This window comes from Vipera berus (genome assembly GCF_964194415.1).
Source record: "Vipera berus genome assembly, chromosome: 1".
NCBI classification, from domain to species: domain Eukaryota; kingdom Metazoa; phylum Chordata; class Lepidosauria; order Squamata; family Viperidae; genus Vipera; species Vipera berus.
In genome coordinates, this window is record NC_138202.1 from 161,021,831 (window position 1) to 161,048,120 (window position 26,290).

Here is a 26,290-nt window from a genome sequence, read left to right on the forward strand (position 1 = left end):
CACCGGAGGGGACCCCACTCTACTGCCAGCAGGGCATTTTCAAAAGCAAACGAGTATAGGAAGGGCAACAATAGGGAAATAATGCAACTCTGGAAAATCCATTGAAAAAAGATGCCGGAACTCTGTTCCAGTGCGTTCTATGACAAAAAAAGTGTGTATACACACACACACTTACATATTTAGCATAAAATGCATTCTGTACATGGGGGTTCAACTGTATTATCAATTATAACATAGGAAAAGATAGGTTAAGCCTGTAATTTCTGCATATTTATCTAAAATGGAAAGCAACACAATGATAAGTTCTGAATAAATATGTACAGGCAGTCCTTGTCATATGACCACAATTGTAACATGGTTGATAAGTCAATCTGCCTTCCTCATTGACTTTGCTTGTCAGAAGGTCGAAAAAGGGAATCACATCACCCCAGGACACTGTAACCATGATAAACATGAAGTCAGTTGCCAAGCATCCAAATTTTGATGACATGATCATGGGGAGGCTGCACTGGTGTGAAAAATGGTTACTTTTTTCAACGATGTTGTAACTTTGAATGTCAATAAATGAACTGTTTTAAGTCAAGGACTACCTTGTATATGCCTTTCTCTGACTAGCATTATGGATGTTGGAAATCCAGCAGTTCTAGAACACAGGTAATTAACAATGGTAATTGGAACAGTAATTGCCATTGTTAAAACAACACAATCATAAAGCATGTAATCACATCACTGCAGATGGCAGACCTGGCTATGGCAATTGCGGCAGTCCTATTTGCTATCTTTAAGCAACAACTGTGTGGGTCATTAAGCAAAGACTTCACATGAGCATGACTTCCATCTTCTTGCCAGTTTCCCCATTTGGTTATGGGAAGGCAGCAAGGAACATTGGAAATTATGATTGTGTGACTGAGGATTCTACAATCACTGGGACTCCAAGGAACAGTCATAAGCCCATGTTCACCACTTATACTGAGCAGTCAGTGGGTGGACATAAGCCAAGAGTTACCCGTACCACTTCGAGGAAAGTTAAATTAATGCTTGTGATGTAACGTTACAACATCTTAAACGTTGATGCTCATTTTCTAGATTGTGCAAACTGTAATACTTGATGCAAGCCTTCTTCCAGTCTAATTTTATCTTGTGTCACCATTATTCTTGCTTTAAACTTGTAAAATCAGTAACAGCTAAAAAGAATGCAGACCAAATTAGGCAACTGCATAAATTCCAGCCAAATTCGTTGCGGTTTTCAGTAATGTTCAAGCATTCTAAGGCAGAATTCACATATATCTAGACTCAGCATGTTAATGCAAACCTAGAATTGTCTGCCACACATCAATATCTGAGATTAAAAAAAGAGCAGCAGCACAGGACATGTAATTCTAAAACTGACCTGGCAGCTGTAAAACATGCCTTTTAAACCTTGATAAGCAATAGCACTCAAGCTACTCATTGCTCTCATTGCTATTTTGTTTCTTGCAAGTATGCATTTTTACTTCCGTATGTTCTCCTTTAAATATCTTCCAGATTTTCTATGTCATTATTCAAGAGCTATGATAGGATAAATCTACCAAAAGTTATATAAAAGGCACGTATTAGGTTGCAACCTTACTTTATTAAATATTTCAGGTAGACTCATTTATAATCTGAAAAGCAATTTCCATATGAATACTAATTCCCAGGGGTCCATTTTTGTATTTCTTTAAAGTATCAAGCAGATTTAATTAATCCTCACCAAATGATGATGACTCTACTGGTGCTAACCACAGCTGAACAGCCATTCATGGAAGGGCATTATTTCCCATTGTGGATGTAATTTATGCCTATGTAAGATAAAGCACACTCATATACTCAGTCTGAACAGATCACATTCACAATATTATTCCACTGAGTTTTAATACCAATTCTCCTGGCATGAGCTCCCAAAAGATAAATGTCAACCTCTGGTTTCTCAACAGACTTTGAAAAAGTCAAGTAATTAAAGAACAAACCATGGTAAGTTTAAACTTGTTACCATCTTTAATTAAGCTGCTTTGGAAGTAGCATACATTTCCATGATAAACACTTTCCAAGCTCACATTCACAGAATCACATTGTAGTTCATTAGTGCCAACGCTGGAAACAAATTTCTTCACATGGCAAACAGAATTAAGAATGCAACCATGAGACAGAAGAGACCCATGGCTTCGGACAGGGCAAATCCCAGAATAGCATAGGAGAATAGCTGCTGTTTCAGAGAAGGATTCCTAAACAGAAATACAAGATAAAAGTCACATTTGTACAAATAGTAGAAAGCAACTTTAACTTTATAGAGTAGACATCCTTTCATGACATATGCCCCTTCTGATCTTTAGAAGGTAGGTAATTAAGAGTAATAGAAATATCAACAATGTATTTCCACACCTGTCTCTCACATTGTTAGGGATGGCCACAAAGGAGGATATGATTTCATTTAATTTTCATTTCACATTCCTAGAAAAGTAATGGGAGAAATAGCAATCTGTTCCTTGCCTATTAGCTGGCAGCTGATCAGCTAAGTAGGGTGTAACATGGGTGGGGCTCTGGAAGGCCAATGAGAGGACAGTTGCATGATGGTCACACAGCCCGTGCTAATGATACCTTAAAGCTACAGCAGGGGTGTCAAACCACATCACGTGACATATCACAACTTTTTTCCCATTGCTGGAGCTGAGGATGCGGTTTTGGCATGACGCATCTGGCCCACAGGCCGGCAGTTTGACACCCCTAAACTACAGCATCAGTAAAAAAAGAAAGATGCAGTTCATTTAAGGAGGGGCTGACACATGCAATGTGCTAACCCACACAAATCTGGACAGCAATATAGCAACTATTGCTATATCTATATAGCAACCATTACCTACAACATCAAAAACTTCCAGCCTTCAAGAGTCTTCTGAAATCACACCTCTGGAAATTAGCACCACTGACAGCTCTAAATATATTACAAGTGTAGTTTTTGATTGCTGCTCACTCTTGAAGGAGATAGCGCAGACTTTCTAGTACAGCTGATTACCATTAAACCCACTCACATCTTGAAAACAGATGGTGGGATTAACTTGCTGTAGGGTATGGCTGCCCTTCCACCATGCAATTACAGCCATCCGTATTTCAAGACACATTAGTTAGAGATCTTAGCTCAACTGGACGTGGTGATCCACTGCATTAACATAATTCAGAAAACTGGAAAACTCAGAAATTTAATGCCTATATTTCTGATTAAGAAATCAGTTTCTCAAAAGCTACATATGATGAAAAGAATCCTAATCCCAGTTAAGTGAAATCAGACATTTTAAGTGATTTATTTCACTCCTTAATTGTAAGGATCAGTCTCATAATGGCACCAATTTCATCCTCATTAGGTAGGTCGGGATAGGCAACCTGATTCCTTCCATCATCCCTGAATATGGGCACACTGGTTGAGCTTGTGGAATTAAAATACTAAGAACAGACTAGTTTTGACTATTGTAGTTCTGAAGAACCACTGTTTGGTAATACACTTTACAGAAATTTATGTTTTAAAGGTTGGCTATGAACAGCTGACTTCAAAAGCACCCATGACTTGCTGAAAGGACTATGACACTGATTCTGTAACTGGATGTGATGTAATATAGTAGGAAGGAGGGAATACATTCTAGAAGAGAGAGGAAACTCAGCCAAAATATTTTATGTGACAGAAAGATGAAGACAGCCCCTCGCTAATAGTTCAGAGTATATTGTAGATGCAGATAACAGAATACTCAGGCAAGATTTGTCTATAGGCGAGAAACAATAAAGAACTCAAGTTTGGAATAATCACCACACGTCACTTGGTTTGGGGGCCTAACACTGCTGCTCTTTCTGTCTGTCATCATCCTTGAGTCCCATAAATCTTAGTGAAAAACTTATTTTTAGCTGGAAAGATGATGGGGTCCTCTGTTTCTTCAGTTACTGAATAGTACAGGTAGCCCTCACTTTCTGATCACTTGTTCAGTGACCAAAATTACCATGGGGCTAAAAAAGGCTTATGACTGGTCTTTGAAGTTGTGGCCATCACAGCATTCCTGTGGTCACATGATCATGATTAGGGTACTAAGTGCATTTACAATGGTTGCCGTTCCTGCCATCACATGATCACCATTTAAGCATCAATCGAATTCTGATATGCAAAATCAGGGAAGTTGCAAGTCCTGGTTAATAATCTATGGTGCCTGCTTAACAATGGCAACTGGAATTGATGTCAGAAGTCCAGCATGATCATATGACATTTCACTTTATGACTGTGTTGCTTAGTGTTGGAGTTGCTAGTCCCAATTATGGTCGGTTAATAAGGACTATCTGTATTTCATTATCTCAAAATCTCTGACATGAGTTTTTTCGTTAATTTACTGCTTCATTTTCTAAATTATAGCCATGTTATCATATGGCTTTTTAAACACGAAAAACCTTTGATTGGAATTCAGGAAACGCCATTCCTAAATATCTATTGTTATGGGAAAGGGAGAAACAACACATTTTACAGCAAAGATAGGGAGAACAGATATTATTGGATCTAAATCAGGAGCGTCAAACTGCCGGCCCGCGGGCTGGTTGCATCATGCAGAGGCTACGCAATGCAAAAAAGTTGTGATACGTCGCAACCCCTCTTGTGACGCAGTGAGTTTGACACCCGTGATCTAAATAAAAAGATGGGATAAAATCAGTATTAGGAGGAGCATGAATGGAAAATTAATTATATGGGGATTTCCAGTCTCTAATTGAAAGTTAATTCTAATTCTGCAACTTCTTACATGGCAATATATTTGAAGCCTAAAAAATGTAGATTTGTTAACTGTCCACAACTTTTTATCTTTCATTGTAGTTTACATTAGTATGCTACAAATACTTATTTTTCCTATGGGGAATTAACGTATCCTATACTCTGTATGGAAGTATGGAGACTTTTCTGAATTATAGAGGCCACTCTTTTTCAGTCAATTTAAACTTACATTACAATTTAATACACTTATTTAACTTGAATCTTAGCTGAGATACATGTTCTTCTTTACAAGCTTTCCTAGTCCTTTGGAGCGGGGGGGGGGGGGGTGTTTCCTTTCAATTCTTTTACTTCAGAGGTAGGTTTCGTAAACATGACCAAAAGCCCTCTTAATAAGTGTTTCTATCTTTGAAATTCTCTACAAAAGGAAAACAGGCTAATAGCTTTCTTCCCAGAGGCTGCTAAAAATGTTAATTTAGAGGCTATAGTGTCCAAGGTGCTATGGAAGCTGGTTATGATTTTGCTTGTCATTTTCATGCTTTCCTTTTTAAAAATCAAAGTAAAATCAGAGGTATAGAAATGTATATAAATTGATATGTGATGTGATTGTGATCTACCATGCAAGATTCTGGGCCTGCCGATAATCATTTGCTACATCCCATATGCCTAGCATAAACAGACAATAACAAGGAAAAAATTCCTCTTTCACATACTATCTGAAAACTACAATTTAAAAAATAACCAGACAATGCAAGGAACCAGAGCTGCTAGAACCTTGCATAGGTGTTTTATTTTCAGCTTGTTCTGTTATGATTCAAAGAAGGCCAAGCTATTATGTCATGTAGATTTTTTTTTATTTTAAAAATGGGGCCATTTCTACTTGCAGGTTAATGTAGAGTAGCAGCTTCCACAGCAAGCCCAAGATGTCACCAAAATGACAAAAGCGTGTATTAAGATGCTGGGGTGCAAGCTTAGCTCCTCATACATTTGTGAAGCTGCAGTGCAACTACAAAGGGGAAGAGTTCGCATGGGACACTTCAGCACACATTTCATCATTCGCCGTTGCTCCCCGACATATAGCCCAGAGTCACTTGAATATCAGGTAAAGGGTCAGTTACCTGGCATAACCAATGATTAGACTCCCAAAGACAGTTCCAATACCAGCACCAGAACCAGCCACTCCTACTGTGGCCGCACCTGCACCAATAAATTTGGCAGCGGTGTCAATGTCCCTGTTGAGAGCACTAGTTTGGAACTCCCTTAGTGCTAGTTGGCTGCCAGCATTCTGGGAACCTGTCAAGAAAGCAGCATTGCCCTACAAAAAACAAAGAGAAAACTCCAAGTATTAATTTCAGCGTTTGCATTGCAAAATAAAAAAGCACTCTAGATGAAGGAAGCAACCTTTTTTGAGGTAATCAAATTTAAGAAGTGTTTTTACTCTTTCTGGATTTAGCCCAAGAGCCCTACCTAAAGTAAAATCAGTAGTGTTAAAAATAGTCACCATCACACCTCTGATGACCATTAATTATTTCTGCCTGTATTAGTGTATTAATAGCAAGATGTAATCTTGGACAGCGAGAATGGACAACTAACTAGTAAGAGAATACTGTATTTCAGAATTTGTCTTCAGTTTCCCCTTTTGCTATTAGGAAGCAATAAACCAGATTCTGCTACTCAATGTGCAGTTTAAGAAGCAGATAGAAAATGCTGAGTGAAAGCATGCATAAAGTTTAAAGGATCTGGCTTGAGTAGTTGTGAAATGGGAGACCAGTGAGGCTATTATGAGAGAAATACAGTAGTAACCTTAACATAAAAGATAGATTGGTTAGTGCTGCTGCTTAGTTTATATTCCATTCCATGTTCATTAATGAAAGAAAATTGCTTGAAGCAGGTAAAATGTACTGTTTAAGGCAGGGGTCTTCAAACTTGGCCTTTTTATGACTCGTGGACTTCAACTCCCAGAATTCCTCAGCCAGGCATGCTGGCTGAGGAATTCTGGGAGTTGAAGTCCACGAGTCATAAAAGGGCCGAGTTTGAAGACCTCTGGTTTAAGGGAAGGAACGGAAAAGTGGGCTATAAAGGTGGGCTATAAAGGCAAGGTCAAATTTATAGCTTGGTACTTTACTGTGAATTATGATTACTAGCACAAGAACACATGGGCTCACCAGATAACTTAGGAAGCTACAGAATTGTTTAAGGTACCTCTCCAGTCTTGACTTCCGGCCTAGACAACATCGATGCAGAAATTGGTCTGTATAGGATCCTTGATCCAGTACGCATCTAAAGATCAGAGAAGATTAACATAATCAAGCATCGTAACAAAACTCAGCAATCTTAACACTCACACAACTTTAGAACTTTTGGAATTAATTCTGTTTGGGACATCAGAATAAGCACCTCATCTATAAGGAAAAACTTATTCTAGCACCAAATCTTGTTACATATTTAACCTTTAACTGATTCTAACACTTTTTAATTGCTGAAAAAGGAGTTGATTGCCAAAAGGTATGTTACAATATACAGTAAAAAAAATAAAATCTGACATTATCCACTACGGAGGAATGGTTGCTGGAAGTTGACAGATTTTGATAAAAGATATTATCTAAATTTGTTGGTAATTGGAAGCCACTTATGGACTTTTTGTGAAAAAATGGGGAAAAAGTGAACTTGTGATTTATGGTTTTGGTGGTTAGACAGGGTGGCTTATACAAAGAGTAATATGATATAATTTTATAGAGGTTAAATTAGATTTGTATTTATAACTGCTATGAAGAATAGAAGCCATTTTTATAACTTTTTTATCTTTCTTTTCTATTTTTCTTGCATTTTTTAGTTTTGAGTTTATTAGTTTGTGATTTTATCTTACTATACACACACACACACACACACACAAGATTATATGGGAACGTTCATATAATTTTCTTATTGGCAATAGAAAAGTACTGTACTTTACACTGCCTACTTAAGAAACATTTAACTTCTCTTTCTGGTTGACACCCCTATGATTTCCTGTTGGGTCTCCCATCCACATACCGGTACTAAACCTGTTGGCCACCACTTGACTTTTTTCAACCAGTGCCTGCAACCTGAACTACTGTTTGTCTGTGAAGATATATCAATTATCTTCTGTTCTGTCCAGTGTGTGAGACATCTAATTGCCTTAAGCGTCTTTCAGCATAACTTATCTCTTTTAAATAATGAAATCACTCTTGGGGAAATATACAAGTGTTTTAGTCAGAACGGAACAAGAAACTATTTGAGCTGTGTGTCAAAACACGTTTCATGCTTCGAAAGCTCCGCCAAAGAGTTTCAAACAGACTAAAACCCAGAATATTTTTGTTATTCCAGGTTTTGGCTGAAACAAAATTTGCCAAGGTGCTACAGAGCAAGTACCACAAAGCTGGCGTCTCTCACCCCTACACCCTTGCATGACCTGTGTGCCTTCCCTTTCCTTACTTGCTGTTCAGGTGTTTGTCTTTTTCCCATTTTCTCCTCTCAGACCACTTCAGCCTAGATTAGAACATACAATGTTTTGGACAGGCCACGAATCCCACAAAAATGTTTGTCCCCCCCCCCTACAAGCCAGTGGACAGAATGCTCTGTACCTTCCTTGAAGGATTTCATTCATCAGGGCTGCTAACTTCCTCTCTAAAATGTACACCGCCCTGAGTCCTTCGGGAGAAGGGCGGTATAAAAATTTAATAAATAAATAAAATAATAAATAAACGCAGTTGTGTGTTTTAGGTTTCAGTTGATCAGTCTGAAAACACCCTCAAGAAATCCCCTATTTTTTGTATGGCACCGACTGCCTCCTACTGTCCAAAATTCAATCAGAACAGCCTTCCCCCCATATGGTGCCCTTGAGGTGTGTGTTGGATTACAAGTAATCTATTACCTGCATTATCACCACTATATATAAAAGTATAAAAAAATAAAAAGACACTTGTTAACCAATCCATCGAAAAGGCACCCCACTGGAGAAACCTTCCCTATGGAAAGACTACTAGGTTACCTACAAGCCATGACCTTCAAACGTTCTTCCGATTACCCAACCCTAAAACCGTTGACATAAAACGACAGCCCCGTTCCCCATCCAACCGAGCAAGAGAAATTCCGATTATTTAAAAGAGCCCCACCGTTGCAGGGCACCCCTCACCCCCCCCCAGCCCGCCCGCGACTGACTTCCCAGAAGACGAACAGCGCCCTCCAAACCCCAAGACCAGGTCACTTCCGACAAGCGGCCTGTCCATTTCAGAGAAGGCCTAAGGAATGAATGAATGAAGGGAAGAAACCGGGCCCGGCCGCCGCGGCCTGCTCGTGTCCTTGGGCCTAAGGTCACGCGGCTTTCCAGGTCGGCCTCTTTCCAAGCCACAAAATCAGTTGGGGGGGGAATCTCTCGAGGCGGGATTTTTCCTTGCACGGCCTGGCTTCGTTCAGCGCAATCGGCGGCCACACGCGCGGCGGGGAGGTTAAGCGGGCCGAGAAGGGGCAAAAGCGGGTGGCTTGAGCCTCTAGCCCAGGGGTCTTCAAACTTGGCCCTTTTATGACTTGTGGACTTCAACTCCCAGAATTCCTCAGCCAGAGTGCCTGGCTGAGGAATTCTGGGAGTTGAAGTCCACAAGTCATAAAAGGGCCAAGAGCCAGCCTGCCTGTCTCCGATCCTCGCCCGCAAGCAACCCCCTTAAACGCCCTCCCCCGTTTCCGCGAGGCCGGATCGGCGGCCCAGGGAGACGAAGGCAGGCTGCAGGCCAAGCCTGCCCCTGCTGCAACTCACCAATGCGGGGGAGCCGGCGGCGAGCTTGATGCAGGCGAACATGGCTGCTGCTAACGCTGCGCTGCTGGGAAAGCAGGGGCCACTGGAGCTCTGCAGCTCCTAGGGATCCGGGGCTGAGCCTGGGGTGGGGTGGAAGAAAAGAGAACTTTAGGAGCCGGTAGACAGCGTTTCCACGGCGGGCAGAGGAGGATGGCGCCCCCGATGGAGACGGATCCGCGCCCCCCCCCCCCCCGGATCACTTACGGGATGGTAGCAACAGCAGCAGCAGCAGCGGCGCCGGCGGCTTTCCGCCTAAGAGAGTACGGCCGTATAGAGGTCGAAAGGACCGCAAGCTTTTTGCGCAGGCGCAGTGGCCAGACGGAGGGGGGGAGGGAGAGGAGGAGAAACTTTTTTTTTTTTTGAAAGCGTAGTAGTGGGTGGGAGGGAGGAGGAGAAGAAGCGCGTGCATGGCTGGGAAGGTGACTTTGCGGCACGCGCGCGCGCGCGCGATCGTTAATGCTTGGGTGTGAGACGGAAGGGCGGCTCGGGCGCTGCTCGCGCTGGGAAGGAAAGTGGACGGGGGAAAGGGTTGTGATAAGAACCGTCGTCCATTTTGATTAAGAAGGAGAAAGCCTAGGGAGAAAGAAGCAAGTCTGTCGGGCCTAGTGGGACTAGGTCAGGGGTAGGCAACCTTGGCTCTTTCATGACTCGTGGACTTCAACTCCCAGAATTCCTGAGCCAGTATGGCTCAGCTTGGAAACCTCTCCCTTTCTCCTCAGCATGGCTGGCTCAGGCATTCTGGGAGTTGAAGTCCACGAGTCATAAAAGAGCCAAGGTTGCCTATCCCTGGACTAGGTCAAGGTCTTTTGGAGGAGTGGGGGGACACTGCAAGAACCAGTTTTCCCTGATTGGGTTTCAGTTAACTGCCTCTAAACTTTCAGTGGGCATGCAAGGTTGGCAGAGCTTCATTTCCTGGATATTTCCTCCTCAAACAAGCTGTGGTTAAAAAGCACAATAATGCTGACAGGGAAAAGCGGCAATACTCTGTGTTAGGAAGCTAGTGATATCTTGCATACACAGGGCGAGATCTAGGCTAAGGCAGAAGAGGCGCCAGCCCAAGGGATGCAACTGTTTTGGGGAAGGAGGCACCAAAATTGAAAACATTTAAGAGAAAATGTGTATGTGTAGTTTAACGAAGAGAAGGGTGAGGGGTGACATGATAGCAGTGTTCCAAAATCTCAGAGGCTGCCACAAAGAAGAGGGAGTCAAGCTATTCTCCAAAGCACCTGAAAGCAGGACAAGAAGCAACGGGTGGAAACTAATCAAGGAGAGAAGCAACCTAGAACTAAGGAGAATTTTTCTGACAGAACAATTAACCAGTGGAACAACCTGCCTCCAGAAGTGGTGAATTCTCCAACACGAAGTTTTAAGAAAAGACTGGACAGCCATTTGCCTGAAATGGGTTTCCTGCCTGAGAAGGGGGTTGGACTAGATGACCTCCAAGGTCCCTTCCAAATAATATAATAATAATAATAATAATAATAATAATAATAATAATAATAATAATAATAATAATAATAAAAATTCAACAAAACAGTGAAAAGTAGCAATGGCGCACTCTGTTAGCATGTTCACCCAAAGATTCAGTTGTTGCCATATGACAATGCAGGTTGATGAAATTAAAAATAATTACTATGTAAATAGAGTGAAAGTGTCTAAGAAAAGAAATGTTCTGTGGCCAAAATTGTAAGTATAAATCTCTGAGACTCAAGAGAAAAAAAAGAACACCACCTTTTTGAAATTCCTAATATCTCTCACTCCAACCCACCTCACTGGTAGTTGTGAGGAAAATAGGGGAAGGAAGGAAGGGTGGATACTGGCTTAGTGGTGTCAAATTTTAGGGGAAAGAGCACTAACATTGAAAAGACTTCTGAAAAACAAAGTGAAAAGCAGTAATGGCACCCTGAGCCAGCATGCTTGCTCAAGGCTTTATATCTCATTTTATACAATGATTAAGTTGACTTTAGGTATCACTGTTGAACAAGATGTTGAACAGCATCCATAGAAGGGTCTATATTGCAGATGAGAGCTCAGTGGAAGTAACTTTCACAATGCTTTATAAAGATTCCAGCCATAGGATCTAAATGTTCAGTTATGTACAGATGCTAGTATAGCAGGCTGGACTAGTATCTTTTATGTGTTTGCTGCTGTCACTGAAAGCCAAAATCTCAGCACTGTGTCTCACTTATTTTGGCCATGTTATATGGGGCATTCACTGGAGAAAGCAATTATGTTTGGAATGTTAGTGGCAAAAGGAAATCAGGCCATCAAAGAACACCATAGTTGGATGACATCCAGTGCATACAACAACTAGAAGACATAGTGCAAGATTGGAAAATGTGGGGAGACCTGGCCCATAGAATCGCCAAGACTTGAATACGATTGAATGGATAACATAATCATGTTTGCTGTGTTGGTCAGTGTTTCACAACCTATACCTCCTCAAAATGGAGGAAGGGATTATGGAGAGAAAGGAGATTGGGTGGCAATTATTAGACAATGATTTAGTTGAAATTGAATGATAAGGGTACATTTAATAAAGCCTTTTGCAATTAAGGATCAATTTGGCCATTACAAACAGTGCAATGGTAAAAGTTAGATATCTGCTGGATGATTCAGAATAAAAAAACAAGAAGTTTTCATACAGTAATCCTCACTTACCAGCCTCATTTAGGGATCAAGGTGATGACAGTGCTGAAAAAATATGAACAATGCCCAGATCTATGATATTCGCAGCATCCCTCATTCACTCATCAAATTATAGTCAGTATGCACTGTCCTGTGCCTGACCTGTTCCTTGCATTGCATAGAGATTGGAAAAGAAGGGATCACAGGAAAGTAAGCAGGCACACAATGTAGAATAAATATTGAAAGTAATGTAATGGCACCAGAGTCTCAAATGTGCTATGCAAACAGCATGGTGTATTATCATTGTGGGCCTGCCTGCATCTTGTAATTCTTTCCTTTCCAATCTTTCTGCTCTGCTGGGGAAGTGTGTATGTGTGTGGGAAATAGATCAGACATAGAAAAGATTGCCTACAAAAAATGCTTGTATTCCCCCCCCCCGTGGAAAAATTAGAGTAAAGGATTACAAAAGAGTAAGCAGGCACAGTGGGAAATATGCTGGCTTGATTGTGTAGTGTGCTCTGAGGTGCTGGCACCAGTGCATTGCTTTCAATGTGTATTCCCCCATGTATGTCTAGTTACTCTCTTGAAATTTCTTCCTTTCTAAGGAATGTAAATATAAATAACAATTCCCTTCTTAATTATCCCAGCACCAGGGTGAGCATTCCTTAGGGTGGAGGAATGGTTAGGAGGCAAACAAAAGACGAATGTGTGAAACCGAGTAGTCTTGTTAGTTTCATGCTGGCTATCCTAGTGCTGCTGGGTGAGCATTCCCAAAAGTAGGGAGTAGGAAAAAGATAGCATAGTTGCAGTTACAATTACCTCTTAGCAACTGTTTTGCTTAGAGATGGAGCTGCTGGTCTCAATTGTCACTAAACAAGGACCAAATACCAGTATTTTGTTTGTGTGCAGTGTTAAACTCTGCCTTAAGCAATTAGAATAGCCTTCCATAATGTGTTTTTTGTGTTGAACAACAGTTCCCATCACTCTTAGGTACACTATGTTGGACATAGTATAAATTACAATCTGAAATGTCTGTAGGGCATCGGGCTGAGGAAGGACGATTAAGTTATCTTCCTCTACCTATGCTCTTCAGTGACAATAAAAAAATATTTTTGCATATATATTTTTGGTGATTAGTCTGACAATTTCTACTTTGTTCCTTTTAGTTTATCTTAGATGTATTAAAATGACTATGCTTTTTATGATGTACTCTGTGTTTTCTTTTTTGATGGGAAAGGCATAAATTAATAATTTAAAACTTCTGACATTGAGGTGTCTGAAAATCAGATAGGTTGGAAATACTTTGCACAGCTATTTTTAATATTACTTTGAAAATCATGAAAGCATTATCGTTGCAGTTGCATACCTTCAGGCTCTAGCCAAATATTTCCATCATAAGACTCATAATGTGAATGATAGTTTCCCCCCCCCCACAACATACAAATAATTCACTTTTTCATTCAAAGATCTAACACAATCGTTTAACCCACAATTTATTTTAAAGCTTCATGTCTGCCTGCAATTTTTACTTTCCTGGAAAGGAACTTTTCCCTAATGTTCACATTTGATGAATATTCTTGTTCTCTGGCATGGCTAGATTCATTTCCATCTGTTTGTTTGGCATGGTTCCCACTGAAAATGTGTGGTGCCCCTTCAGCAGGGCATAGGTGTTAACTAAACATGATTTTAGAGGGGGGCCTTTATAACACAGCAACCACCAGTTCTGCTGCCAGCAGATCCTGCTGTGTGCAAATAGCTCCAGCTTAGGGCCACATGCTTCATGGCAGGAGATCCCATTTGTAGATGCCTGTAGGCACCATAAAAGCCATACACATGTACTGGAGAACTCTTTCTGACTAGCTTGGACATTTGGAATGTTGTGTGGGAAAATGTCACTGAGTCCAGAGGCAGGAGGTTTTATACATTCAAATATTCTGACAGAGTCCTTCTTTAACTTGGGGAAACCCTTGGAGTGAACATGGCTTGGTGGATTTTCATTGGCCTGGCAGCCTTATAAACTGTTGGAAAGAAGGGAAATATAGGACCATGTTCCTAATACCGCATCTTAGCTAAAGAAGTAGAACTAATTAAACTTTCGAGCAGAACTGGCACCAAGTATAATATGTACGAATCCCAGACATTATTTCTCCCAGTTGTCTATATTTAAGGTAAAGGTAAAGGTTCCCCCGCACATGCATGCTAGTCGTTTCCGACTCTAGGGGCCGGTGCTCATCTCCATTTCAAAGCCGAAGAGCCAGCGCTTGTCCGAGAACGTCTCCGTGGTCATGTGGCCGGCATGACTAGATGCCAAAGGCGCACGGAACGCTGTTACCTTCCCACCGTAGTGGTCCCTATTTTTCTACTTGCATTTTTACGTGCTTTCGAACTGCTAGGTTGGCAGAAGCTGGGACAAGTAACAGGAGCTTACTCTTATGCGACATTTGGGATTCGACCCGCCAAACTGCTGACCTTCTGATCAACAAGCTGAGCGTCCTAACCCACTGAGCCACCACGTCCCTTTTTGTCTATATTTATAAACTGATAAAATCTGTAGTATCTGTAGCACACTGAATTTTGAAAGAGCAAAAAGATGACTGTAATATTTTCAAAATTCAGTAGGGTCTTGAATTCAAACAAAAAGATCTGTGGATTTGGGAAGTTTGATAATTAATTGAGGTGATTATTAAACAGAATGGGTGTTAAAAGAAATATAAATAGCATTTACTGCATCCAACATGATGGCTGACAATGGAAAAAATAGGTACATTATCTGTATCAGAATAAGAAACGATGAAATAGATGTAAATGAAAGACTTTTGATAAGAGTGGATGAATACATGAAAGAAAGGGAAGATGTAGATTTAATTATGTATGAAAGGTCTAAAATATATGCCAGAAGTTACAAACTGCTGTTATTTAGGTTGTTATGAGTACCTATGAAAGTAGAAATCCATATAAAACTGAGAGTTACATATTATGCTCCAGGTAATGGTGATAACTGAAGAACCACATAACAATCTAAACGTGTGCAATCCAGGAGGAAGAATATTTTCCTGAGTGATATTCATGCAAGTGTGGGAACAGAGTACAGAACAAAAGATTAGGCTGTTTGGAGAACAGTGATAATAGTAACCGTTTTGTGAATATCTGTTTAAGAAAAAAAAGTCTATTTGTTTATTTTTATTTAACAAATTTATTTGCCTCCCATATTGTGGTTTATTTCTCATACTTGAGTTAAGTATGCATTTGTATTATGGACTGTTGCAACCTGCTGTACTTGTGCAAAATGTAGCAGTATGGGCAATTACTGGCACCTCTAGTGCTGTCCATGTCTACTTTCATATGTACAACCTAAATAACAGCAGTTTGTAACTTCTGCTGCTTGAGCTGCATTGGGTGCAGTTTACTTCTGGGTCTAATGCAAGGTGTTGGTTATAACCTTGAAAGTCCTTCATGGTGTGAAGAAACCATCTTGTCCTTATTAAGTTGACCCATCCCTCCCAGTCTGGCAAGAAGAGCATATTATGGACTCTTTTGGCTATAGAATTTCAGCTAGTGGTGTCTAGGAGACTCTTGGCTGTTCTAGAAAGATAAGCAGGGTAGGCCCTGCATAGTAGCTGGAAGGGATCCACCTGAAAATCCTAGAGCTATGGGCTGGATGGAGAATTGAAAAAGAAAAAGCTATTTGGAAGACACTGACAACCATTTCAGTAACATAACCAAGATTGTATAGATATGATTACTGTAGTGTATGCAACTAAAGCATACACAGGCTGTCAGCACAGCAGGAGGTGCGGGGCTGGACAGCTCCAGCTATAACCGCATTTGGCGGGAAAGCCTGGTTTAAATGAGTTTGACAGCCCCGGGCTATAGCCAGCTCTGGCAGGAAGCCAGGGTTTAAATCTATTGGCCACCTGCACTGGCGGGAAGCCCAGGTTTGAATCCATTGGTTGGTATTCACCTGGGCAGGTATAAAGTTACGCCAGGTAACCCCCTTTCCCCAGCTTCATTCCTGCCCGCAATAAAGAAGTCTTCTCACCCAGCTGAGTGTCCGTCTCTGTGTGCGACCACGCTACTTTACAATTACCAAGAACCAAACTTAACATGAGGATCTTTTTTCCTTTGTAGGTCAATCTGAGTGTTATAAAAACTTTCATAATGTGTAGTAGGGAAGTTTAAAGTAGCATTTTATAGTTACAATAAAAGTTTTGCGTAACGATTGCAGAACAAAATATAATGTCTTCAAACAGTGTAACAGAAAGATATATTCTGGTCAAATTTCTGAGGGCAGTCCTATACATTATTGCTGGTTAGATTCTTAACTACTTTGCCACTCAATACCTTTCAAGTGTCTAATGTGGGGGGAAAAGCGCTTTCATCCAAGAACATGTAAAGAAAGAATATTATAGCACACATCTATTTTTTTAAATACCAGTGTACAGCATGTCTGGTGAAAGCTATATTTTCCTGGAATTTGAAAACAAGGGGTTTTTTTTACTTTAAAAATGACTCCAGGCCGCAATATAAAAGGCTGTCTGGGACCAGGGCCAAACCAAGACTAACAGCCCATGTGTAGGCCACCTTGTCTTGCTGAGTTTAAGCTCCTGTTACAGCAGTGTGCCTTGAGTGTATGAAAAGCTTAGAGTTGTTTCCATCCTAATGAAAACTGAATCAGAGGCATTATTTTCAAAGACACTTGTTAGGCTTTAAGCAGTGATAAAAGATCCCTCTTTTGTCTTTGACTGCATGATATAACTTGCAATTTAATTTTCTCGTACAGTTTATGTTTTCTGTAATGGAACTGCCATACCATATATCCCAAATCAGAAACTACCAAAGCGGAAGTTCATAGCTAACCTGAAACTGCCTTAAGATTCCCGGTGCCCATCAAATATGTCAGGGCTTGGGATAACCTAGAGGCTGTCATCTGATCATAGAACCTGAAGGAAGAAATGGTCTTTTGGCTGAGACCTTTCGCTCTGTGGACCTGGGTATTGCGTTGATGTTTCACCTTCATGGATTGTGCTTGTAAACTGTGTTCATCCTCCATCTACTATATTCACCTACCAAGTTAGCTTTGGCAATGCTTTGCTCATGGAATTGGATTAATCCTAGTCAGCTCCACCCCCATAAGCATTGAACTCACATCACACACATATGCACTCTTTTTAACAATGGATTTTAGCTCATATCATATGTCTTGTTTAGTTTCTTTAGCTGCAGGAAGGACCACTGTTACAGCAGTGTGCCTTTAATATATGGAAAGCTGAGCATTGCCTCCATCCTAATGAAAGCTGAATCACAGGCATTATTTACAAAGGACACTTGTTAGACTTTAAGCAGTGATGAAAGATCTATGTTTTGTCTTTGATTTCATGGCCTAACTTGCAATTTATTTTTCTCATACAGTTTATGTTTTCTGTAAAAATTGTATTATGAAAGATCTTGCAGACATACATTCTCTCTACTTGCGCTTATTGTTGATCATCACTATTATATGCTGCAATAATCCAGTAGGAAAGAAGCTTGTCAAGACTGTGTTCTTTCAGTGTTACGGTTTTTATCCTATAAAAATATTTTATGGAAAAAAATTTAGATGAAAAAGGATGACTAGAAAAATATATTGCAGATAAAAATGATTAAATAAGAACTTAGTTAAAGCCAACCATGTATTAACTCTTAACCTTCAACTTTGATTAGCTTATTTTCTTAAGTTATAATTAAAGACAAGATCCACTTTATTAGAGCAGCAAATGTTGCAAGAGGAGGGGAAAAATCAGAAAATTAGGTCACAAAATGAGCTACAATAATACAGGAAATAATCCCTAAGAACTTCAGTTTGGAAAAGGAGAGAAGGATGGATTGTATAGAATCACATCTGTTTTAGCCCAGAAAGAAAATACATTTAGGTTGTCTTCACCTTGCTTTTCCTGGAATCGTGCTTGGGTGGCATTACTTCAATTAATTCCAGCTTTGTGTTTCACAAGTTCCTGTTTAAAGACCTCTCAATCTCCAAGAATAGTAAATTGACTTAACATTGGCCACAGTCCATGTTTAACACACTACGACAATATAGGAGAAACAGAGATGTTCCTTAGAGTGCTGTAACTTTCCTCATTTTTATTATTATTTTAATGCCAGGGCAAGTATCTGATGATTCCCAGATGTTTCTGCTCCCCCCTGCTCCCTCAGCTATTGAGTCTGACCATTAAGGTGGCCAAGAGCCATAATGGAGGTGCTCCCCGATTTCTCATAGCCCTCTCCCTTAACAGAGCACCAAGCTAATTGTCTTCAATTCCTGAAGGTATCCATTCAAGTATTTGTGTTGACTACTTTAATTTTCATCTCCTCTCATCATTCCTTGCCAGATGGCAGTTAAAGTTTAATGGCCCCTGTAAAAATAGAGCCCTTCTTTCTTTTTTTCTTTTAAACTATCATGTGCATTTGTTTGGTAAAGTGTTGACTGCTCACAAATCATGAAAGGACCACCCAAAATAATTATTTCAAAGTTCACCTCCATATCTTGGTGTCAGGGGCATGTGATGAACGAGTGAGGTGACTTTGGGAAAAAAGTCAGCTTAGGTTTCTGTTGGGGTGAAGGATGCTAACTACATGTTGGACACTCATCTCTTTACATGCAGTGCTGCAAATGTGTGAATGGGGTTATGGCTTGTCCGCTTTTGATTTAGGTACATGGAGATGAATAAAGTCAGGTGATATTATACTAGTAAGCAAAAAGCCCTGGGTCCATACATTAAGCTAATTATTTTCTTTGGTTCTCATTGTAATGTTTTCTTTAAATTCAAAAGGTGTGATTTATAATTGTTTCTGGCTCATAATGTTAGCTAAACCATGTGATTTTTGTAAGTTATTGAATTGATATGGCTTAAAGTAAGACATAGAGAAAATCCATATGTGTGCTAGCTTGTTATGTGTGGTGATCTGTCATATAGTTAGGATTTTTTCAGAGACTGTGAAAAATGATGTTCTTGTAATGCTAGTTCCTGTAATCAGGAACTAGCCCGATTCTGATTGCAATATGGGGGTTTGCTTGGTTTCTGTATAACTGTGACATTTATTTCAAAATGATGTTTCACAAACATTAATGTTAAGAATTCTCCATAGGTTCTGCATTTTAAGCCCAATGATGTCTTATTTCACTAATCTTTTTTTTTGCTTTATTGCAGAGGAAAGCAAAAAGTAATAATAATAATTTTGTATTAAAAACAAAATTAAATGGAAGCGTAATCCAACAACAAAAAGTAAATATTTAAAATTGGATAAGTATTTGGGCTATAGTCATAACATACACATTTTATAATTAAGAAACTCTCAGTTTAAATTTATTCCTATTTCTATTGGTACTTCAGAAAAGCCAGCAGATTGGAAATTAAGCTTTAATAGTTGCACATATAAGCTATAAAGACTTTGTTAAGCCTCATAAGCTGTTACGGGTTTAGAAATAACACTCCCTCCATCACCAAATATTGCACTGATATTTCAAGCCAAGTTTTAGTTGGAGACAAAGAGTCACATTCAATCATGAAAGCTCACAGAAAACCTGGTTCTTGCATAATACTATCCCATAATGGGTGGACTCAAACCTTATTTTAAATTTAAGTTTGGGATTTAGTACTATATGTACAGTGACTGTACAGTATATCCTTTATTATAAAGGGCAGTCCTTTATTTCAGAAAGCTGTCCTTTAGCAGAATACTGTGCATTTTTGCAAAAAATTCTTTGTTTTGCTCTTGAATTTTCCTTTGTAAAACAAAGTTTTAAACAATTTTTTTATCCTTACGAACCTCTTTTAGATATCCCCTTTTTTAGATTTGTCCTTTATTTTTTCCAAGAAAACATGGTCACCCATAGAGGCCTGGTTCACACCATATTTGACTGATAATGCTAAGAAACATACATTTTGAAATACCTTGCACCCTTGGTTTTGGCACCAGCTTTTCTAGTGTATTTTAGTATCATGGAAAATTCAGAAGAATTGACAGGATTAAGCAAAGAGAGGAGATAGGTTTGACCCTGGTCCATGAAAAGACAGGGAGGAAGGGGGAGCAACCTCCATTTTGTTTGTTACATCTGAGTTTCTCCACCCCAGTAGGCTCAATTCATATGGAACAGTGTTACCGTATTTTCTGGTGTATAAGACGACTGGGCGCATAAGACAACCCCCGACTTTTGAGAAGATTTTCAAGATTTTTCGTCTTATATGCTGGAAAATACTTACATGCCAGTTGCCAAGTGTCCGACACAAGCCTGATTCAGACCCGTCTGATGCAGATGGTGCAAAGCCCTGCCGGTTCCCGCCCGACGCCGGACGGCTCCGCCGGTGCCGCCTCGAGAAGGAAGGGCGTGAGGTGCCTGCCACGGCTCCCCGAGGACTCCTTAGCAGCCGGGGAGCGCGCGTGTGTGCAGGACTGCCCTGCCGGCTCCTGCCCGACGCCAGCCTGCCCTGCTTCCTCCACAGATGTCAACAACCTTAGGGCAACAAATAGACAATATGCTGTTTTATTTTTAGTGATACTAATGTATATTCTAACTTTATCAAAATTTAAATGTAAGTAAACTTAAGTATTTCCAAAGAATTGTGTTAATCTAAACAAAACAGCTACTGAATTTTGGTAACATCTGAGTAGAAGATTTTAAATGCTGCAAGATATTGTGGATGTTTCTTGTCAGTGATAGATTTCTTAGAGCTAACAAATCAGCTCAGTAACATATTAAGTTTGTTTATTTAAAACTTACCTTAAGAATTAACCACATTTAATTGCCTCTATTAAGACATCATAAGTGTGGTTAATGAAAACTGGAAGCAAATTATTTCTAAATTCTTTCCTGTGCCTGCAGAGAGAACCAGTAAGTATGTATATGTGTGTGTGCTGGGAAAGACCAGAGTCAACAGGAAATTTAATAAACATTGCCCGTGTTTCATATATGCACCTGTGAGTGAAATGTTTTTCAAAAGAGTGGAGAACTTCCACAGTGAATCCAGTAATCAGACAAGATCTGTGATGGAACGAAAGCAAACATCACAATGTGTGCTTTATGCTTCTTTGTTTTCTTCCTCTTTTAAGCAAATATGATAAACAATCGGGGAATATAATTTGGAAGAGTGGTGTCCCACTAACCTGCTGTTCATTTGGACCACTGTCATCCAACCCTCAGTTTCCAAATCCAGATTCTCCTTTTTTTTTTTGGCTAATGGGCAGAATCTTAATTAGAGACAGGAAAACTGGTTGGAACCATGATTAGAATAATAAGCTGGAACTTTTTCATATTCTTAGTTGAAAAAGATTCCTTTGCAAAGCAAGGCTAAGTAGGCTCTTGCCTCACAAAATTTACTTGTTTTCTTTCACTAGTTTCCCAAGATCCTGTAGCTACATCCTTGGGCAGAAGACGTACACTTAGAATTAAAACATCTAGAGTGCAGACATGTTTTAAACTAACAATGAAACAAAATTTACAAGCTTCCAGCTCAAAACCTGTTTTGAGGCCTGTTATCCAAAAATCCCTCCGTGTAAGCAGTGTTAAGCATTTTGTTGCTGATGTTAAAATGAGTACCACAACTGTAGGCTGATCTACTGCTCCTCCCTCAGAGGTCTAGATATTCCTTTTTTCCAACCTCTAACTTAGTGTCCAGTATCTTGACAAAGTTGTGATTGCTTAGCCTTAGCCATTTACACGCTCAATTTGCAATACCAAAATAATACTGATTTATCTTAGAGATTGTTACCGTGGTCCTTCGGAATTGGGCTGAAGTAGTGGGCGAGTGTGTGCACATCCCCACTTGCATGGAGGGCAAGCGAAGGTGCGCACACTCCATTGTGTGAACAGTGGGAGTGCTTGCCCGTCGCTTCTGTAAATGGAGCTGTGCTCACATGCATGCTTGCCCACTGCTCCAGCAGAGCCATCTCCTCTTCTCCCCTGGCTGGTCCGCAAAGCCAGAAAGGTTGGGCAACTTTGATGTATGTGATGAGCCTGCAAAATGCTTCACACTATTATAAGGCAAAATTTTAAACTGACTTTGTGCAGTGCGGTTAAATCCCATGCCTCATGAGACTTTGAATAATTGCATGCTGTCCTATTGCCAGATACCACCACCATAAATTCACTGCCTGGTACAAATTTGTACATTGGAAAATTTATTGGACAAGATGTTCCAGGAATAAATATCGGTGTCTGTGCGTGAGGTTTGAGTGGGTAGCAACTGAGATGGCACATTATAATGTGAAATCCATTTTAAAGATGCTATCACAGTTGTGCAATAGGAAGAATTATGGAAAAACATCAATAAAATTTACTCAAAGTTACAATTAAAGGAAAAATTGGTATAAAATGTTTTACAGATGGTACATAACTCTGTCAATGATTGCCAAGATAGATAAAATATACAGCAAATGTTGAAAATGCCACAGCAAAGAAAAGATACCCTACCACATGTGGGGGTTATAAAAAGCTCAAAAGTACTGGAAAGAAATGCATCAAAATAGTCAAAAAGCCTTAAAAATAAAATTTGAACTGAAACCGCCAATACTTTAATTAGACATAATTCCAGAAAACATAAATGAAAAATACCACAATTCACTAAGATATACGTTGGCAGCTGTATGAATAAATCTAGAAAAGAGAAACCTTATTGATGGTATCAGATTAAGAGACTAAAATTGGAAAATATGCTGCAATAGCAAAATTGATAGTGTGCATATTCATAATAGAAGCTTAAATAAATTCAAACAGAAATAACTCCTGTTTATATGACACATTACAGAGCAAGGCAAATTCAGACATCTGGAGTATGACTTCTAGGATTTTTTTTTAAACCCAGTAACAATGTCTAATGTTTAATAAAAAGTCAGATATCTAAATTGCGGTTTGCGGTTAGGGACACAAACAGAAGGGACGGCGGGGGGTGGGGGGAATGTGTTACTAGAAAGTCTTTTCACAACGCTTTTAGTTGCTATGTAGTAGTTATTCTTTCATTTTATCTTGTACTTTTTCCCATTCTCTCTTGCATTTCATTATTTTAACAATAAATATCAAATAGAAATATACAGTATGTGCAGATGAAATCCATCCTGTATAAATTGTATTATGAATGATATACATAATTCTTCTGTTATATTGAATTAGCAAGTAAAAGGTAATTTCTTTTTCAATTTGAGCTTGACTCCTATTGAGCTTTCTTTCTGCTTTTGGCAATAACGCTTGCCATAGTGCGTGCATTTCCTTCTTCCAGGATGTTTTTCAACTTCCTAATCTACTCTAAAGCGTAGGATTAAAGGTAGAGTCCATCCAAATACTAACCAGGTCTTGCTTTGCTTTTTTTGTAATTAACTAGCTACAATTGCCAAACAGATCTGGACATTATGAGAAAGGACTGATGGAGGTTCATTGCCTTGAATGGGATATAATCCTTGAAAATTCCTGGAATTGTCTTCCTGGAATGGCTTCTACCAACAGATGGACTCATCTCAGCTATTTTTCTTTAAATCACAACTCAACTGACTTATTGATTAAGCATAGCAAAATCACAGGCAGGAAGGGAAGCAATAACTTATCCATAATATTTATTAATTCTTTGCGAGATATGCTCAGCATAATGTTAAAAGGGCACCTCCTTTAAGTATAGAGAATTGAGAAAATCCTGGAGGTTTTGTCCCGAAAGGTCTTGACCTGATTCTCCAACTTGGTATCCTCCAGATATTTTGAGAAACACTAGGCTCAACATTTATTACCCTCTGTTGTTGCTTTTTTGGGTTCCATGCGTACGATTTTCTATAGACTCGGAGAGATTTTAATAAACAACTTTAGAAATTAGAATGAAAGTAAAGCTAAGTAGGTAATTTACAATATTCTTGATCAGTTTTGGTTTTTAAAGTATAATGAAACACTAAGAGCTTCTGGTTTTAGCTGTGAAATTTATATTCATAATACTGTGCTATACAACCAAAGTTAAACCGTTTCTGGGAATAGTCTGTCATACATATTAAATTACCTATGCAACTATGATATATATGATAGTTTTTCTAAGGTACATTTTTTAAAAATATTTTCGTCTTGTTTTCTTAAAAGGGGAGAGAAAAATCAGGAGGTATCATTTGTCACATCTCAGAATAAAATTGGCTGCTGTTCGGGAAAAAACAGCTTTTTATATTCACAGACATACAGCTGATATGAGACATCAGGAATTCACATTATAAAACTGTAAATGAAGCTGCTGTCATCCTAAAGAGCAGCTTCTGAAAAAAAAGGCAATTTGATTTTTACTGAAAAGCAAACATCTACAGAATAGATGGGTATCTCAATTATCCCAACAGGAAGAGAAAGAAAGAAAAACTAAGTAAAACCTGAGGTCACATCCATAACCCCAAAAATTATATTCTGTCATTTTGATGCTGGGATATGTACTTCTTTGCTTACAAGAGTGTTTCCATTATCCAAGCAGAGTAATCACTTCCTTTGTGCCTTCATCCAAAATATTGCATTTTCTCCCCCCATATCCAGCTCACTACACTTCAGATTCTAAAGGGACCTGAAGAAAGACTTCACAAACAGGTTTCAATGCATGATTTTTATGGGAAAGATAGCCCCCTTCCACTGTTTTAAATTGAAGGCCATTTGAAATAGAACAGATGCCCTTAAATGTATATATTGATAACTTTGCCTGGGATGGATGGATGGATGGATGGATGGATGGATGGATGGATAGATAGATAGATAGATAGATAGATAGATAGATAGATGATAGATAGATAGATAGATAGATAGATCTAGCTCAGATTTTAACTTTTAGCATTATTAAATCTAGCCATATGTGCCATCTATTACTCCATCTGCTCAGTTTTAATACAATATATTATTTCAGTATAATGGTATTTATATAATATACTTTTAATATTCCATAGTTCAGGTGCTTCAGAATATATAAATAAGTACATATTCTATCAACATTAATTACAATGTCAGATATTAATGTTACAATCTTTATGATAATTTGGCTTTTTCTTCAAAATTAAATATAACATTGGAAATAAATGAGAAAAGAGAAGAGCATGCATTGTGGTATTTGTTTTATGAAAAGGATTTCAGTCTTAAGCTAAATTAGTTGATATCAAAGTGTTCATGTTATTGGTATGTGTGTATATGTTCTGTATGTGTATGCATGTACATATATGTGTATATCTTGATATGGATATATTTTTATACAAGTTTATAAAGGAAGAATAAATGAACAAAAATACTTGAAATATTAAAAAAAATAAATGAAAGATAAAAAAGAGAATAAAAAAATTAAAATGAGAAAAATAAAAAATAAGGTGTTGAGTTTTAGACATCCCTACTTTTATGCATCTGCTAGTTTGCAATATGTACAAGGGTTCAGACACACTTAAAACCCAAATAGTATGTGACTTTATCTGCAATGCTGCATGCTGTATATTATACATCGTACATATATGTGTAATGCATTCTTGCTTAAATTTAATCTTCTATTGTATATATAAATTGTTAATTTTGCCATTGCTGCATATTCTCTAAGCTTGCCCAATCAGATATTGTTGGTTTTGTGTCTTTCTTCCAATGTTGAGCATAATTTATTCTCGCTGCTGTAAGGATGTATCTCATTAAATTACAGTATTTCTTTCCCAATAAAAAGTTGTGCTTTCATTTCAGTTTTATAGTCCAAAGTTTTCTGTATTGTACTATATATATCTTTTTAGTATTTTTGTGCTTTTCTACATGTCTACCACATGTGATAAGGTATTCCTTCTGTTCAAGGCATTTCCAACATTTATTACTGTGTGATTTGTCTCATATATATTATTGCTGGAGTTGTGTACCATCTGTAGAACATTTTGTACCAATTTTCCTTTAAGTTACAACTTGATGTAAATTTTATAGATTTAGACCATAATTCTTCTCGTTGTATAGTAACTGTTTAAAATTTTGCATCCATTTTATTATAATTTTTTTGTTTATTCTGTCTTTGTATTATGTCTAAGTAAAAGTTTATATATGTGTCCTAACAGATGGTGTTGGCTTTCTGTGAGCATTCCAAATTCAGTCTTTTTTCTCTTAATATTTCTCT

General features: G+C 38.8%; 1 protein-coding gene across 1 annotated transcript; it reads right to left on the minus strand.

The window, feature by feature from the left end:
• Window positions 1-1,977: 1,977 nt before the first annotated feature.
• On the minus strand, window positions 1,978-9,911 carry ATP5MC3 (ATP synthase membrane subunit c locus 3). The gene is made up of 5 exons (XM_081345313.1): window positions 9,768-9,911; window positions 9,525-9,643; window positions 6,953-7,030; window positions 5,869-6,065; window positions 1,978-2,243 (listed from the first exon to the last, which is right to left on the minus strand). Exons 2-5 carry the CDS (start codon window positions 9,564-9,566, stop codon window positions 2,129-2,131), a joined length of 432 nt encoding a protein of 143 aa, XP_081201439.1. The 5' UTR covers window positions 9,567-9,643; window positions 9,768-9,911; the 3' UTR covers window positions 1,978-2,128.
• Window positions 9,912-26,290: the final 16,379 nt, after the last annotated feature.

Coding starts and splice junctions, on each gene's coding strand:
- ATP5MC3 (XM_081345313.1), bottom strand. CDS start 9,566: ATGTTCGCCTGCATCAAGCTCGCCGCCGGCTCCCCCGCATTG. Junction 6,066..6,952: donor CGGAAGTCAAGACTGGAGAG/GTACCTTAAACA, acceptor TGTTTTTTGTAG/GGCAATGCTGCTTTCTTGAC. Junction 2,244..5,868: donor CTAATCATTGGTTATGCCAG/GTAACTGACCCT, acceptor ATTTCTGTTTAG/GAATCCTTCTCTGAAACAGC.